Source organism: Sminthopsis crassicaudata, chromosome 3 (genome assembly GCF_048593235.1).
Source record: "Sminthopsis crassicaudata isolate SCR6 chromosome 3, ASM4859323v1, whole genome shotgun sequence".
NCBI classification, from domain to species: domain Eukaryota; kingdom Metazoa; phylum Chordata; class Mammalia; order Dasyuromorphia; family Dasyuridae; genus Sminthopsis; species Sminthopsis crassicaudata.
The window spans coordinates 579,159,049-579,177,988 of NC_133619.1; the positions used below are offsets into that span (position 1 = coordinate 579,159,049).

At 38.5% G+C, this 18,940-nt stretch overlaps 1 protein-coding gene across 2 annotated transcripts in view; it reads left to right on the forward strand.

Moving 5' to 3' along the window:
* CLPB (ClpB family mitochondrial disaggregase) overlaps positions 1-18,940 on the forward strand; it is a 174,593-nt gene that overhangs the window by 43,809 nt on the left and 111,844 nt on the right. For both annotated transcript variants that reach the window (XM_074304914.1, XM_074304913.1), the window contains exon 4: positions 9,435-9,538. In XM_074304914.1, coding sequence (XP_074161015.1) covers positions 9,435-9,538 — 104 coding nt within the window. The remainder of the gene's footprint in view (positions 1-9,434; positions 9,539-18,940) is intronic.

Sequence of the window (18,940 nt, forward strand, 5' to 3'; positions counted from 1 at the left end):
GACCCTGTGAGCTAGACTAGTTTATAGAAGGGTTGATGCTTGTTTGATATAGTTGCTATCCAATCAACTTGGTCAATTCTACCCCAAGGCTCTGTGCAAATTTAGGTGATATGGCAATTTAGAACCAGCTTTGATCAGTGAGGATAAGAACAGTAACATTTCACTCTTGCTCCCTGATGCATTGAGCCAGGAAGAAAGACAGGTAGCCTCTTCCTTCTCAATTAGCAGAAATATTAAGCTGTTGATCAGACTTTCCAATCTAGGTTTTTGTGTCACTACTCTGCATCCTCATTGGGTGAACATGTCTCCTTTGCTGGTTCATCCATTTCTTGCTCTCCATACTTTGAATGATTGTCAAGGCTTTTTCATGGATTCTCTTCTTTATTTTCTCCATCTGTACTCTCTCATTCAGTGACCTCATCAGCCCCCCTTGGATTTAGCAAAATTAAATTAGCTTCTCTATGCAGATGACTCACAGATCTAGAGATCTAGGCTTAATATCTCTCTCCTGTTCTCCAATCTCACATTTCCAGCTGTCTACTGGATATTTCATAATGAATGCCCAGTAGTTATTCAAACCCAAATCTTTTAATTTACTAAGCAGATCTCAGTTGGATTAGGGATAGGGACTATTCATCTTCAGGATTAATTAGAAGTCTTTACTGACCCAAAGTCCACCAGCTTCTGATTTTCCCTTTTTAATTAATCAGTAAACATTCATTGTCTACTATGTATCAGGAGCTGGAGATTAAGGTCAAAAAGAAGCAAAAAGTCTGCCCACAAGGATCTCGCCATCTAATGGGGGAGACCACAGTCTTCTCCGGCATTTAAAATTCTTCCAAATTAGACCCTTCCTTCCTTTTTCCTTCCTGTACTATCGGTAGGATCCATTCACATCAGCTTCCTAGATGTTCTTCATGCATAGTATGCCATCTCTCAGCTCCTTGCTTCTTCATTGTCAGCTACTTATGCCTGGAATATTCTCCCTTCTCATCTCCACCTCCTGTTTTCCTTCCCTCAAGAATTATTTCAAAACCCACTTTCTGCAAGAAATCGTTTCTATCCCCACCTACTTTTAGGGCAGATCTTCTGAGAATACCTTCCCTTTATACTGTGTGTGTTTACTTTTATACATATATGTGTAAGTATTCATGTATGTATAATATGTAGATAATTATTTGCATGTTGTTTCCCCCATTAGAATGTGAGCATCATGAGGTCAGGGCCATGTTTTTAATTTTCCTACCCCCCATAGCTAAGCACAGGACCTAGTATACAGCACATAATAAGCATTCAATGCACATGCTGATTGATTGCTTTTTAATAATAACTGACCTCTGAGTTGGGGACTTAAGGCTGAGACTGAAAGACCACTTGTTGAGGAGGATGTCTGAAGCTCTCCATTTTCATGTAGTGAGTAGACTAGCTGACGCAAGGTCTGGTCCTGCTTTAAGATTCTGTATAAAATCATTCTGTCTCTTCTCTCTCCCCCTTCCAATCCATTCCTTCATACTACTGCTTAAATAATACTAGTTGTGATTCCTCTGTTCAGAAACCTTTAGTGATTTTCTTTCTTTTTAAACCCCCCTTAGACAGCTGGGGTTAAGTGACTTGCCCAGGATCACACAGCTAGAGTGCTTTTCTATTGCCAAGATTAGACTCTTTTGCCTGGCATTCAAAGCCTTCTACAATCTTATAGCACCTATCTTTCCAAACTAAAATCTCTCTAACTTCTCTACATTCCAGCTAACTCCCACCATAACATGTTTAGCACACTCCATCTGTTCTCACACTTTTTAAATGTTTGAAATTCCCTTCCGCCCCTTCACTTTGGTCTGTTGCTTTCAAGTCCATCTCAAATATTACTTCTTCCCCATTGTACTTTTTTGTTTCCCCTAAGTGATAATGATTCCCTTTGCTCTCGACTTACAATGGTATTTTGCTTCACATCTCTCTTACCCATTTAAATATTTATTGAATAAGTTTTTTGGGATAGGTGGTAAGGAATCAGGAAAGATTTGTTAGGGGCTTACTAGTCTGAATAGGCACTTAGTCACCATCATTAGCAATTGGATACCCATAGTTAGCCAGCTTCCATAATTTCAGCAATAGCAGCCATCCTTGCCGTGCTTTAGGATATGACATGAACCCAAGAGAATTCAGACAGTTCTCTCTGAGGCTGCATGATGAGTCATTGGCCTAGACAGAGCCCTTGGGGTCTAGCTCATAGGTCTTCTTTCCTAGCTTTCTGCTTTAGAAGGTGAATTGCATATTTCTTGTGATTGGGTTAGCGCCCACGATGATGAACCAAATCACTTTTCCTTCCCCATCACACTGGGCCATTCTCTGCCCTCCGGAGCCAAGGGGACTGCACTTGGTTGCTTGGACACGTCCTGCTGCCTGCAAATTGGACAGAGACGATCAATACCTCTGAACCCAGAGATGTCTGGAAGAAGAAATCGGTGCCATGGGCTGCCCAGAGGGACAGCCTGACATGAGACTCCAAGGCGCAATTGAAGGGTGATTGGATGGAACAGCTAAATATTGACCAAATTATTGTCCTTTTGAGTTTAGACCAACACATCCTTTTCACTTGGATTTTAAATCAGCCTGATCTGGGAAGGGCAAGATGATGTGGCTGTGAATGCAGAAAAGCTGGTTTTCTATTTTATGAAACTCCTAAGAACCATGGCAGGGCTGAGCATTATGCTCAATTAACAGACTAACAGTGAAAACGTTTGTTAAAGTGTCTGATTCTATCTTTGTGGACTAGGTGGAGATTCAGGCTCCATAATATAGTTAGGTAGACTGATGTGGTTAAAGGATTAGACTCATTAATGGGTTTGTATGAATTTAAAAGAGTCTGATGGGCCATTTTGGGATATTTCCTTGGACCTGTGGTGTTCAGCATTTTTATCATTGCAATCACTGTAGGCAGTAGGTTAGGAAGTTACCAGATATGCAAAGGACAGAAAGGGATTAGCTACAGATAAGGGCCAGAGCCAAAAAGAAGACTAAAGCAGTTGGATCTAGCCTTGAATAAAATGAAATATAACAGATAAATGTGAAGTCCTACGCTGGAGTTCTAGAATCCAACTTTTTATGGGATGAGAAGGGAGAGAGGAATGAGGGTAAACAAAAATTCATGTGGAAAAGGTCTTGAAGTCTTAGTAGATTGTAAGTCCACAGAATCTAGAGCCAGAAGGGAATGTGGCAACCATTTAGTCCAAACCATACCTGAGTGAGAAGCTGTTTTTCATCAGCTTCCTAACAATATATGCCCAGCAAGGTGAATAGAAGAGGTAGTCCTTCCTTCCCAGGGTAGCCCATTCTGTTACTGGATATCTCTAACAGTTACTGAGTTTTTCTTGCATCCAACCTAAATCATCTGCTCCTTTATTAATTTGCTGTCACATCTATGACATTTTTCTATGTAGTATCAAGTATCCTGACTTTTAAGGTGGTGTGGTGACAAGGGCCTCCAAAAGGACCAAAATAATTATCTTGTGCTTCTTTGAGGGGCGTGAATAGTATTTAAAAGGAAGGGGAATTCTGTTGTCATTGTTGTGTGCTCTGGCCAAACAATATCCAGCATTCTGGGCTGAATCCTGGGTACAACATTTTAGGAAGGAAGATCACTGGTCCTGTTTAGACCGAAGACACAAAGCCTTAGAAGCAGCACAATAGGTTTTTTGTTTTTTGGGGTTTTTTTAAGTATTCAAAGCATTACTCTGTGGAAGAGTTGTGATCTCGAAGATAAGAAAGGTCTGAAGTCGCTCAGCTAATAAGTAGCAGAATCAGATTATGAACCTTGGTCTCCAACTCCAAAACTATCCATTTCCGTGGTCCTGTACTGCCTCCCACCCCTGAAAATGTAGTTTAATCATTCCTAGGGGAGTTCCATGGCTTTGTGGGAAAAATAGTATCTTCCCAGTTAGAATAACTGGGTTTAAATACCATCTTTGTCACTTAAGAGCTTTCTGACTTTTGGGGAGTCACTTAACTGACTTAGGGCTTCTTTTCCCTCATCTGTAAAGCTAGGGGGGGAGAGCCCCCATTTCTCTTTAACATCCTCTGATTCTGTAGGTTAAAACAATCACAGTTTTTCAAGGTTAATGAAAAACCTATCCCTATAAGCACCAAAATCTTTTTCTTATGTTAACTGTGTTGGATACAAATATTTTTAAAAGATATTCTGTATTTGTTGCCTTCTTAAGTAGAAAATGTGGGATGTTGGTTTTGGCTTACTTAAAGGCTTATAGTTAAACAACCATCTAATAATATCTGTTTAGAGAAGCCAAATGGCAGAATAATTAGACTTCTGGATAATGAGTCTTTTTTTTTTTTTTTTTTTTTTTTTTAATTTTCTAGTATTTTTTATTTTATTTTTATTTTTATTTATTTTTTTATAATTTTTTTTCACAGTATATATGCATGAGTAATTTTTTTAAATAACATTATCCCTTGTATTCATTTTTCCAAATTATCCCCTCCCTCCCTCTACTTCCTCCACTAGATGACAGGCAAATCCCATACATTTTACATGTGTTACAGTATAACCTAGATATAATATATGTGTGTAAATCCAATTTTCCTGTTGCACGTTAAATATTGGATTCCGAAGGTATAAGTAACCTGGGTAGATAGACAGTAGTGCTAACAGTTTACATTCACTTCCCAGTGTTCCTTCTCTGGGTGTAGTTGTTTCTGTCCATCATTGATCAGCTGGAAGTGAGTTGGATCTTCTTTATGTTGAAGATATCCACTTCCATCAGAATACATCTTCATACAGCATTGAAGTGTACAGCGATCTCCTGGTTCTGTTCATTTCACTCAGCATCAGTTGATTTAAGTCTCTCCAAGCCTCTCTGTATTCCTCCTGCTGGTCATTTCTTACAGAGCAATAATATTCCATAACCTTCATATACCATAATTTACCCAACCATTCTCCAATTGATGGACATCCATTCATCTTCCAGTTTCTAGCCACTACAAAAAGAGCTGCCACAAACATTCTGGCACATACAGGTCCCTTTCCCTTCTTTAGTATTTCTTTGGGATATAAGCCCAATAGCAGCAATGCTGGGTCAAAGGGTATGCACAGTTTGACAACTTTTTGGGCATAGTTCCAAATTGCTCTCCAGAATGGCCGGATTCTTTCACAACTCCACCAACAATGTATCAGTGTCCCAGTTTTCCCACTGGATAATGAGTCTTGAGGACCTGAGTTCACATTCTACCTCTCACCTGAACTGTTTGACCATAGGCAATCCATTTGTGAGACTCGGGCAGTTCTCTAAAACTTACTATTTAAGAGAAGTAGAATCCATGAAGAGGGTTTCCATACCAAACAAATGACTGCATCTGATTATTTATCACCTTAGCAGATTATATGTAGTACTTTCTTAAAGTCAAGCCAATTTTTTCCTTGTATGCTGGCATTGCCCAATCACAGAGTTAGCAGGGAGTTCTGGTTTTGGAAGTATTTGAAGTTAGTCACTCAGCTAAGTAAGTATCTGAACCTGGATTTGAAGTCACATCCTCCTGATTCCCAGGTCAGTGCTCTATCCATGTCCCACATCAAACCCATTTCACCTTGAGATAACCCTGATTGTTAGAAAGTGTTTCCTGAAGTCTCCTAAAGTCTTCCTCCAGGCTGAACATCTCTTAATTCCTTCACTCATTTCTCAAGGCCTCTCACTGACCTGCTTACTCTCCTCTGGACATAGTCCAGCTTATCAATGTCCTTTCTAAACTCTGCATCCAGAACTGGACATAAAAATCAAGCTCATGATCCGAGCACAGTACAGAGTCTTATTCCTGGAAGCTCTATCTCTCTTAATGCACCCCTAAATCACATTAACTGTCTTGGCTACAATAGAACAACTGGTAACATGTATTGAGCTGTAGTCCACTATTTAAATCTCCAGATGCAAACTGCTTTTTTAACTATGACTCCCCCATTTCAGGCAAAAATCTCAAAGCCTAGGCAATTTCCTAAAAGTTGAAGTAAGGAGGGACTGGAAGGATTAACTGGGATCACTAAAAGTAATTTTTTTTTTTTTTTTTTTTTAAATCAAATTTAGTCTTCTTAGGGACTCAGTCCAAGCAACACTGGACGAGAGAGCTCTCCCCTTTCCTAGGATTCAATTATTGCCATTAAGCCATTTTTCAGTCCTGACTGACTGTTTATGATCCCATTGGGGTTTTCTTGGGAAAGATACTACAGAAGAAGAAACTGAGATAAATAGGGTCAAGTGACTTGCCCAGGGTCACACAACTTCTAAATATCTGAGGCCAGACTTGAACTGAGAAAGATAGGCCTTCCTGACTCCAGGCTGGGCACCCTACCAGCTGTGCCACTCAGCTGCCCATACTCCTAGGGTTAATATCTACTAATCACAATCAGAGGCAGTGTTGCAGAGAAGTCCATAAGGTGGAAAGATATGTTCTGGAACAGCTTTCGTTGTCTGCCACAGTGGTAGACTTGACTAGTATACAATGACATGTCCCAGATAAACTGCGGAAATGGCAAACCACTTGCAAACACTTTATGTAATTCGATTTCAGTAGAGACAAGTCTGATATCCTATAGAAGATCATGCCGTTCTGGTATGTCAAAATTGTACACATCCTTAGTAAAGGGGATTATGTAGTCCTGTGCTCCAACATCATATAGTCTCATGACCATGATATATAGGGCAATTGGTAATTGAATTCATTAGAAAGTGTATAATGTTTCTAATGGGCTGTAACATCTCTCACAAAAAGTGAAATGTGTTGCAAAATTGTTGCACTGAACTTGAATCCAAAAAAAGGATCATTTTAAATGTCAAATCTGTTCTTTCTAAGCCCTAAAAACCCAAAACTGCTGTCCAAAATTAATATAGATGAAGATCTTATCTGCCCTTTCTTATATGGCAAGAATGTAGCTTTCAGCTCATCCTACTGGGAGGTCATGTCAAGACCCATTCCTCAAGGAATTCTCTATTACCAAGTAAATGGACACCAGGGTCTAAATGTGCGGGCTTCTCACACTGGGCAGAGCCATCGGTGAACCAAGCAAAACTTTGTTCATCAAAATCCTAAGTTGAGGCCCTCTGATCTAGCAGAGGAGGGAAAACTCTTGGGGGCGAGGGGGGTCTCAGCCTTCAGCAAAGCCACAATCTGCTCATGAATGGCACTGTATAAATACAGTTTTTAATATCTCATTTCCATGTAACAGTGGAAGCTTCTTATTCCCTGCCCAACTTATTAGAGGGATCATAATACATTACCCACCTTGTTATGGGTGATACTAGATGAAAGGAGATAGTATTATGGTATTCAAAAGCAACTCAGTCTTGTTGTTAATAGCAGGAAAATGCTTTTCAAAAATGACATAAGAGACAGTATATCTGCATCAAAAGTATAATGGTGGCCATCAGTGTTCTCAGGAACCAAGGGACCATACTATGGAATCAAGAAGAAGAATTCAGGTTACTGAGAAAGAATAGTGATACTATACAGAGCTCTCTCTCCAAGGAAAGACAACTCTTACTATTCTGGCCACAAGAATAGAGAAAAAAGCATTGTCAAAATTGATTACACCACAGCGCCCACCCAGTGCCTGGACTTGCAGTCCACCACACTAACAAGGTCAGGAACAGCCATGGCAGTTGTTAAAACAATTCCACGATTACCCTAAGCCTGCAAGTACCATCCAGCTTCTTCCCAAGCCACGCAGAGGATTATTTCTAAGATGAGCTAGTGAAGTGTGCCAAACTCTTTCATTTCCATCACTAAGCAGGAGCTATTTTTTGGTCACCTACTCCATTCTAACACATGCAACCAATATTAATGACATAGGATAATATAATGACATAGGCTTTGAGATTTTTGCTTGAAATGGGGCAGTCATAGTTAAAAAAGCAGTTTGCGTCTGGAGATTAGTCTCCAATGTCTCCAGTATTTTTCAGTTGTCCTTACCCACAGTGTCTTGGTGTAAAAGTTGCTTATAACAGGGCAACCAATCTTACAGGTATGGACATAAGGAGTCTATATTATCCATTCCCATATGTACTTATCCTGAAGTAACCACACCTGTGACCACCCAGTCTTCCACCTATTCCCACCCAAGGATACCTCAACAATGTCTTTTCCCTCCACAACTCCTGGTGGAAACTGGATCCATTGAAAGTTCTTGGTATATAGGATATACTATAACATATTTAATATGTATGGGAATGGAATGCCTGCCATCTAAGGGAGGGGATGGAGGGAAGGAGGGAAAAATTCGGAACAGAAGGGAGTACAACCTATGCATATGTGCTGTCAAAAAATGTTATAATTATAAAATTAATTAAAAAAAGAAAGAAAGCTCTTGATATAATAGCAACTTGACTTCCTATTGTTCCAAGCCACTGGGCAGTTGATTCAGCCTATAAGGCCAATTTAGCGTATCAGATCTTTCTCCAGATTTTGTTGTCCCTATCTTCATGACATCATTCCTCTGCATTTATACTGCCCCCACCCTAGTTTGGGTTTTCATCACCTCTCATTTGGAATACAGCTAGTCTCAAATCTCTCTATACACCAATTCATCCTCCATTCAGTTGCCAAGGTGGTTTTTCTCAAGGCTAGGTCTTGATTATGTCCTTCTCCTCAGTGAACTCTTTAAGAGTTCCCTGTTAACTCTAAGATCAAATAATAAGTCCTCTGGCATTTAAAGTCCTTCATAACCTGGCCCTTTACTAGCTTGCCAGCCATCTTGTACCTTACTCCCCTCGATCATTCTGTGGTCTAGCTTCATTAGCTCACATGCAGTTCTTTAAACACAGGACTACATCTCCTCACCCTCTGCCTTTGTACTCACTGGTTGTCCTCCATGCTGGAGTGCTCTGCTTCTTCATCCCTACTTTCTAGTTTTCCTGGCTTCTTTCAAGGTTTAATTCAAACACTACCTTTTTGCAGAAAGCCTTTCCTATTCTCCTCAGCTATTACTATTCAAAAAAATGTTTAGGTTATCATCTTTTATGCGCCTTGAAACATGTCTGTTCTCTAAGGTCAGGTAATGAATGGTTTTTGCCCTTTTTTTGTATCCCTAGCATATAGCAGAGTGCCTGGCACAGAGTAGATACTTAATAAATGTTGATTTGTTGATTGATTAACAGGCAGTATGATGTAGTAAAAAGAGTACTGAGACTGGAGTAAGGAAATCTGGGTTCAGATCTTGATTTTGACATCATGCCATGGGACAAGTCTCTTTCCCTTTAGTTTCCCCCTCAATGAAGCGAGATGCTATTAGCTCCCAATTGACAAACAGAAGTCTTGCTGGATGTGGTTTACTCTGTAGAGCTCCGGACTGTGACAATATACCCAAGCAAATTTGCAGGTATTTCTTAGGGAGGAAATTTTCATCCCCTTACCACTTATATGCTTCTCTTCTCTCTCAGTGTTGTGCAAGTCCTGCTGGCTGCAGGGGCTGATCCCAACCTAGGAGATGAATTCAGCAGCGTCTACAAGACCGCCAAGGAGCAGGGTGTCCACTCCCTGGAAGGTAAGAGGGTTTCCATGAGAGTGGTTGCCTCTCTGTTGAGAATGAGAGATGGGCTGCTCATGTCACAAGAGCAAAAACATCCAAATGCTGCCTTAGTTACCCAGAAGGATATTGAAAGGATTCCAGGGTATTGGGTGAGTCTTTTATGGAGGATTTATGAGAAGACACGGGCAGGTCTTTCAAGATATGAAGGCATAAGCAATTGTGACCTCCATCTGCCCTTTATCACCAGTGCCAGTGTTATAAGGGCAATACTTTTCTAGGGAGACAGGTAAATCAAGTTGCAGATAAATGTAACCTAAAGAAATGCCCAGCTTGGGCAGGAATCGTGACTTCTTTGGAACACTGAAAATGAATTAATGGGGATGGCATTGAAAGTTGAATTGACAAAGTTTCAAGCTGGTTAGATCCATTTCAACTCAGGAACTACTGCAGAGCTGTTTGTTTTATCCATGCCACCTTCTTAAACCTTCCTAAAGGCAGTTATTTGTATTCCTTGTCCCACAGTATGTATATTGCTGTATCCAGATATTCCCAGTCAGAATCCCTCCTGAAGCTGGAGTCAGCCTGTAGGACTATGCTTTCTGAGGACCCATACCAATGGAATCAGAAGCATAAATTGTGTGTTCATTTCTTCCGAGGTTGTAGGTATCTGCTACAATCTTTGTGCTATATAATGACTCTTCTGTAGAAACATCCTTAGTCTCCAATCCATTCATTATTTTCTTGTGACTATCTCCCTTCCTCTAGTATTTCACTGGCCCCACTTCTCCTCCCTTTGCCCCTTCCCTAAATGGTTTGGGAGCAGAAAAATTGCTGGGAGACAAGATTAAAGAAAGTAGGAGTAGAATAGCCAGTACTGGGACAGAATTTAGGTACTAAGAAACATAGTTTTTATAACTTATCTTAGCATTATGCTAAGCATGTCTTCTGTTATATTTCTCTTTTTATTCCTATCCCCTGTAACTAGCACAATGCCAACAAATTGTAGGTGCTTAATAAATGATTGTTGATTCATTGACTGACCTGTGATTTTGTGCTGTGGAGAATTCTAGATGAGAAAACTCCTGCTAGTCTATATCAAGGTCTTCTTAGCAACATAAATTCTTAGGGAATTGTCCTAGAGGCACCGTTAGGGTATAAAAGCCACACAATCAAATGTAGAAAGGCAGAAATATCAAATGTATCCTTTTCATATCATGATGTAATAAAAATTAATTGCAATAAAATGAAAGATAGACTAAAAAATTTTGGAAATTAAACAGGCTAATCCACAGGAATGATCGGGTCACACAACAAATCATAAAAACAGTAATTTCATCCAAGAGAATGACAATAATGAGACATCATACCAAAATTTATGGGAACTGCCAAAACAGTTCTTAGTGGAAATTTTATTTCTCTAAATGCTTACATGAATAAAATAGAGAAAGAGATCAGTGAATTGAGCATGCAACTAAAAAAGCTAGAAAAGGAACAAGTTTTAAAATCCCAGTTAAACACCAAGTTAGAAATTCTGAAAATCAAAGGAGAAATTAATAAAATTGATAGTAAGCAAACTATTGAACTAACAAATAAAACTAAGAGCTGATTTTCTAATGAAGAAAAAAACCAATAAAAATAGATAAACCTTTGGTTAATTTGATTTTTTTTTTTTTTTAAAAAAAGGAAGAAAACCAAAGTTACCAGTATCAAAAATGAAATGGGATGAATTCACCTTGTCCAACTATGTCAATAAATCTGCCAATCTCAGTGAAATGGGTAGACAGTTACAAAAATATAAATTGCCAAGATTAATAGAAAAGGAAATAAAGTACTTAATCCCATTTTAGAAAAAACCATCTCCAGGACCAGATGGATTCACAAGTGAATTCTACCAAACATTTAAAGAACAATTAATTTCAGTACTATATTTGGAAAAAACAGCAAAGAAGGAGTCCTACCAAATTCTTTTTTATGACACAACTTTGGTGTGGTGATAACTAAACCAGGAAGGGCCAAAACAGAGAAAGAAAAATTTTATACTATTCTCCATAATGAATGTTGATGCAAAAATTTTAAATAAAATATTAACAAAGACATTACAGTAATTTATGACCAGGATAATACACTATGACCAGGTGAGATTTTTGCCAGGAATACAAGGCTGATTGAATACTAGGAAAACTATCAACATAATTGACCAACCGAAGTCATATAATTTATCTCTATAGATACAGAAAAGGCCTTTCACAAAGTACAGTACCCATTCCTATTAAAAAACACTATAGAACAAAGAAATAAAACGAGTTTCCTTAAAACATTGAGCAGTATCCATCTAAAACCATCAGCAAGTATTATCTGTAATGGTGGTAAGCTAGAAGCATTCCCATTAAGATCTGGGATGAATCAAGGATGCCCATTATCACCACTATTATTCAGTGTAGTACTAGAAATGTTACTTTAGCAATAAGAAAAGAAAAAGAAATTGAAGGAATCAGAATAGTCAATGAAGAAATAAAACTGCCAACTGTGACATGATGGGTATACTTAGAGAATCAACCAAAAAGCTACTTGAAATAATTAGCAACTTTAGCAAAATTGCAGTATATAAACTAAACCCACATGAATTATCAGCATTTCTTTATATTGCCTACAAAGCTCAGCAGCAAGAGATAGAGAAATTTCATTTAAAATAACAATTGACAATAAAGTCATTTCTGAATAATTGGGAAAATAAAATGACAGTTCTTCCTAAATTAATTTACTTATTCAATTCCATATCAGTCTACCAGAAAATTATTTTATAGAGCTAGAAAAAAATAACAACATCTGGAATTTTTTTTTAATATATATTTTTTATTTTATATATATATATATATTTTATAATATTATCCCTTGTATTCATTTTTTCAAATTACCCCCCCTCCCTCTATTCCCTCCCCCCGACGACAGGCAATACCATACATTTTACATGTGTTACAATATAGTCTAGGTACAATACATGTGTGCGAATATCATTTTCTTGTTGCACAATAAACGTTAGAATCCGAAGGTACATGCAACCTGGGCAGACAGATATTAGTGCTAACAATTTTCATTCCCCTCCCAGTGTTTCTTCTCTGGGTGCAGCTACCCCTGTCCATCATTGATCAACTGGAAGTGAGTTGGATCTTCTTTATGTTGAAGATTTCCACTTCCATCAGAATACATCCCCATACAGTATTGTTGTTGAAGTGTACAGTGATCTTCTGGTTCTGCTCATTTCACTCAGCATCAGTTGATGTAAGTCTCTCCAAGCCTCTTTATATTCCTCCTGCTGGTCATTTCTTACCGAGCAATAATATTCCATAACCTTCATATACCACAATTTACCCAACCATTCTCCAACTGATGGACATCCATTCATCTTCCAGTTTCTAGCTACAACAAAAAGAGCTGCCACAAACATTTTGGCACATATATGTCTCTTTCCGCTCTTTAGTATTTCTTTGGGATATAATCCCAGTAGTAGCGCTGCTGGGTCAAAGGGTATGCACAGTTTGATAACTTTTTGGGCATAATTCCAGATTGCTCTCCAGAATGGCTGGATTCTTTCACAACTCCACCAGCAATGTATTAGTGTCCCAATTTCCCCACATCCCCTCCAACATTTGTCATTATTTGTTCCTGTCATCTTAGCCAATCTGACAGGTGTGTAGTGGTATCTCAGAGTGGTCTTAATTTGCATTTCTCTGATCAGTAGTGATTTGGAACACTCTTTCATGTGAGTGGATATAGTTTCAATTTCTTCCTCTGAGAATTGTCTGTTCATATCCTTTGACCATTTATCAATTGGAGAATGGTTCGGTTTCTTATAAATTATGGTCAGTTCTCTATATATTTTGGAAATGAGACCTTTGTCAGAACCTTACAACATCTGGAATTTATCTGGAAGAACCAAAGTTCAAGAATATCAAGGAAAGTAATTTTTTTAAAAATGCAAAAGGAGGAGGCCTAACTATACCAGATCTAAAACTAAATAAAGTAGCAGTCATCAAAATTAGTTAGTACTAAGAAAGAGTGGTGAATCAGTGAGATAGGTTAGATACACACAATACAGTAGTTAATGAGTATAGTAATCTAGTGTTTGATAAACCCAGATTCCAGTTTCTGAGATAAGAACTCATTTTGACAAAAATTGCTGGGAAAACTAGAAATAACATGGCATTGACCAACATCTCACACCATATACAATATAAGGTCAAAATGGATAGATGATTTAGACATAAAGGATAATACACTGTAAGCAAATTAGGAGAGCAGGGAATAATTTACCCATCATATCTGTGGAGAAGGGAAGAATTTATGACCAGACAGCAAATAGAGAGCATTGTGAAATTCAAGTTGAATAGTTTTGATTGCATTATATTGAAAAGGTTTTGCACAAAGCCAACACAACCAATATATTTTTTTTTATTCATTTTTCCAAATTATCCCCTCCCTCCCCCCAATGGCAGGTAATCCCATACATTTTACATATGTTACAATATAACCCAGATACAATATATGTGTGTAAATCCAATTTTCTTGGTGCACTTTAAGTATTAGATTCCGAAGGTATAAGTAACCTGGATAGATAGACAGTAGTGCTAACAATCTACATTCACTTCCCAGTGTTCCTTCTCTGGGTGTGGTTGTTTCTGTCCATCATTGATCAACTGGAAGTGAGTTGGCTTTTCTTTATGTTGAAGATTTCCACTTCCATCAGAATACATCCTCATACAGTATTGTTGTTGAAGTGTACAGTGATCTTCTGGTTCTGCTCATTTCACTCAGCATCAGTTGATGTAAGTCTCTCCAGGCCTCTCTGTATTCCTCCTGCTGGTCATTTCTTACAGAGCAATAATATTCCATAACCTTCATATACCACAATTTACCCAACCATTCTCCAATTGATGGACATCCATTCAACTTCCAGTTTCTAGCCACTACAAAAAGAGCTGCCACAAACATTCTGGCACATACAGGTCCCTTTCCCTTCTTTAGTATTTCTTTGGGATATAAGCCCAGTAGTAGTATGGCTGGGTCAAAGGGTATGCACAGTTTGACAACTTTTTGGGCATAGTTCCAAATTGCTCTCCAGAATGGCTGGATTCTTTCACAACTCCACCAACAATGTATCAGTGTCCCAGTTTTCCCACATCCCCTCCAACATTCATCATTATTTGTTCCTGTCATCTTAGCCAATCTGAGAGGTGTGTAGTGGTATCTCAGAGTTGTCTTAATTTGCATTTCTCTGATCAGTAGTGATTTGGAACACTCTTTCATGTGAGTGGATATAGTTTCAATTTCATCATCTGAGAATTGTCTGTTCATATCCCTTGACCATTTATCAATTGGAGAATGGTTTGGTTTCCTATAAATCAGGGTCAGTTCTCTATATATTTTGGCAATGAGACCTTTGTCAGAACCTTTACTTTTAAAAATATTTTCCCAATTTGTTACTTCCCTTCTAATCTTGTTTGCATTAGTATTGTTTGCACAGAAACTTTTTAGTTTGATGTAATCAAAATCTTCTATTTTGTGATCAATAATGATCTCTAGTTCTCCTCTGGTCATAAATTCCTTCCTCCTCCACAGGTCTGAGAGGTAGATTATCCTCTGTTCCTCTAATCTATTTATTATCTCCTTCTTTATGCCTAAATCATGGACCCATTTTGATCTTATCTTGGTATATGGTGTTAAGTGTGGATCCATATCTAATTTCTGCCATACTAATTTCCAGTTTTCCCAACAGTTTCTTCCGAATAATCAACACAACCAATATTTAGAAGGGAAGCGGAAAACTAGGAAACAATTTTTAAAGCCAGTATTTCTCATGAATTACCACATTTCTAAAACATATAGAGAACTGAATCAAATTTATAAGAATAAAAGTCATTTCCCAGATGATAAATGGTCAAAAGGGAATTGCCCTATAATTCTGAGAAATTCAAAGACATTATCAGGGGCACAGGCAGAACTTGAACCCAGGACTTCTTGGCATTGAGGAGAGTAATTTCAAAATTCCCTAGTAGAACTGAGCTAAAACTAGTGTTGGTGCTCCTATATCTATCCCCATGCACACATTTCCATTAAATTAGAGCTGCCTGCTGGTTATTTAGTCCATGGTCTTTTCTTACCCATCCTCCCACTTCACCACCATGTTTCTTTTCTAGTACTCCCTTAATTGTGCCTTTTGCTCATCTGGGCTAAATTAGGGATGGGGGCCACCCTGAGGACTTCCCTACTATTCTCCATACTCAAGGCAGTTTTTTTTAAAGTCTACTTTTATTCAGCAAATGCTTATTATTAAATACCTGCTCTTTATGTGTTCTTTGGTTAGCCTTGGAAATATGAAATTTATATGAGAATATGATTCCTTAGTTTAGTTAAAGGGATGAGCCCACAGCTATACTCTGATTGGGTAGTTTGCATACCCTGAGTTGGTAATCAAGCTCAAAAACATATAGTACATGATTAATGTTTTGGAAAGAACAAAGCACTGGGTGATGTGCCCAGGGTGAAGGTGCTCAGTAGATTGCCAGACAAGATCTGCAACTTTAAAGGATAGTTTGGATTTCATCAACAAAGAAAGAATTATTTTTTAGGCATAAGAAACAGCATGAGAAGAGTTATAGGTGCAGGTACACAGCATAAGAAAGTAGAATAACCATTGCATTTAGAGTCAAAAGACTTAAAATAATCCAGGCCTTGCTCTTTACCAAGCTGTGTAATCTTGGATAAATCACTTGAAATTTCTGAGGTTTAGATTGTATAACTTGGGGTGGTAATGTGTAATGTCTTTCTAGCTAAATCCTGTAATCCCAGAAAGCATATATATAAAGATCACGAGTAGGAGTATTCTTGCAACCTAGGTTATCCTTGATTGCTCACTCTCTCTCACCCCCAACATCCAAGTTTATTGCCAAGGCCTGTTTTCCACTTTACAACTTCTCTTCTCTGACATGGCAGTATAGAGTGTAAGTAGTGGTTTGAGGTCTCCCAAATTGAAAATGAATTGCAGAGTTCTGTGAGCTTCCGTGAGCCCTCTTTTATCCATTCTCCAGAGTTTGGGCTTCTGCAACATAGTATTGTCAGACTTCACTTAGGAAGCTCCCACACCAGTGTTGTAAGTAAATGGTTTTACTTCTCTTGTTTGGTAAAATTATATTTTGTCCCTCAGACCAATCTCTGACTTGCTTGCCCTGTGATGGAAGATGTCACTTACCTTCTTTCTGCCTTGGTTTTTAGTAAAATAGTGTGATCATCTCTGTGTCCTTAGGGCTTTCATCAGGATGCATGAAATGGTAGATACCGTTTGGGTTACACAAAAAGAGGCACAACAATAATGATAGTGCTTCCCCACAACCACACTGTGAGCCAGATAATCCAAGATTTGCTTTCCTTCGGTTATACCCACAGTGAGCAAAGGAACCAAGAATTCAGATCAAATCACTCCAGCAGCAAAGCTCTAATTCCTCATGCTATCCCCTCATCTCCATACTGAAGTGTTAGCCTCTCAGGCTGCAGAACCAAAGGCCACCCATGGGAGTTTTGTAGAGAAAAAAAATTTTTTTATTAAAATAAAGTGAATGGCCCTGGCTTCTAGAAAATAAGGTGTTTGGATTATCCACGCTATCCTCAAAAGCCAAATCTAATCCTATTCTATCCACCCCAAAATGGCCTAGGCAACCCAGAAGTGATCCTGTGTTGTTCTTTAAGGGTTCCAGGTTGAAGAACTTAGAAATCATCAGCAGCATAATTTTGCTGGGTCCCAGAAATGGGAGAGGAAGGGGGAGAATAATGAGGTAAAGAAGGAGCTACACTCCTGAGCCTTTAGTTTTCAGTCAGGTTCCTTAGAATCAAGACTGTGTAGTACTCCCTTGTAGGAAAAAGTCCCTGCCACCCAGAATATGTACATAGCAGGCAAATCTCATGTCATGAAGTTTCTTTCCAAACATGAATGCTTAGGGAGGGAAGGGAATATCTAAGTGCCAAATGGGGATGATAGACTGCCAGTGTTACTTTCACTTCATAGTACTATTGTGAGGACCTCATAATTGATCACATTTCTCTAATATTTCAGAATTTACGAAGCACTGTTCTAGAACTAACCTAGTATTATTAAATAGGTAGAGCAAATGTTATCTGTGCATTTTACAAATAAGGGAGCTGAGCTTCAGAGAGATTGCCTAGGGTCTGACTACTAGTAAATAAATCCCAGTGCCAGAAATCAAACCCATGTCTTTCAATTCTTAACCACTGGTATGGTATGGTATGTTAGATACTTCTTTATCTGGTGAGAACTATATGCTTTATACTTCCAAGAGCCATGATATACTCATTCTCCACTATAATGTGGCTCCAGTTCCACAACTTGAAAATAACAACCAAAATTACTACTTCTCCTGACGTTTATAGTAGACTTTAAAGTTGGCAGAGCTCTTTACATGCCCTCCAGTCATGTTCCACCTTGTCAAAGTCCTTCCTGAAATAAGCTTATATCCCTCTCCACTTCAAGAAAGCTTTCCCTGTCCAATCCTCACCCCTGTTGCAGACACATGCATCTACACACTTGACTAATCCTGAAGTCTAGTTTTGTAAGTACAGGGACTGTCTTACTCACCTCTTACTCTTACCACCCTCAGCACAGATTTACAAGTTTGCTGAATTGATTCACTAAACAGCATTTATTAAGTGCTTGCAAGCACTGTGTGCTGGGAGCTGGAAACAGTATAAAGGTCGATTCAGGCATGATCCCTGCTGCCTTAATGGAATTCACAGTCCAGTTGGAGAATAGGTTCCATGTTCAAATCAATAAATATTAAGCACCTACTTTGTGTCAGGCAATGAATTAAACACTAAAGATCCGAAAAGAGACCAATGACAGAAAACCATCTAATGGGGAGGCAATGGATGAACAAATATGTACATGTGTACAGGATAATCAGGAAATAATTAACAGAGGGAAGGGACTGGAATTAAGAAGGGTTGGAGAAAACTTCTTGAAGAGGGTGGGATTTATTTTGAACTTAAAGGAAGCTAGAAATAGGAATAGAGGAAGGAAAGTATTTCAGGCATGGGAGGAGCCAGAAGAACTGGCCAGAGCCACGAGATAGAATATCTTGTTCATAGAACAGCCAGGAGGCTAGGGTCACTAAAAGGTGGAGAGTAAGATATAAGAAAACTAGAAGGTAGGAGATTATGAAGATCTTTGAGTGTCAAGCAGCATTTTTTTTTTTATTTGATCCAGGAGGCAATGAGAAGCTACTAAAGCTTTTAGAATTGGGAAATTTTTTAAGGAAAAACCTATTTTAGAAAGTGACTAAAAAGTGAGGGTGCTTTGGAGTGTGAAGGAAGTTGAAACCCATGAGCAAATTATTGCAAAAGAATAGTCAT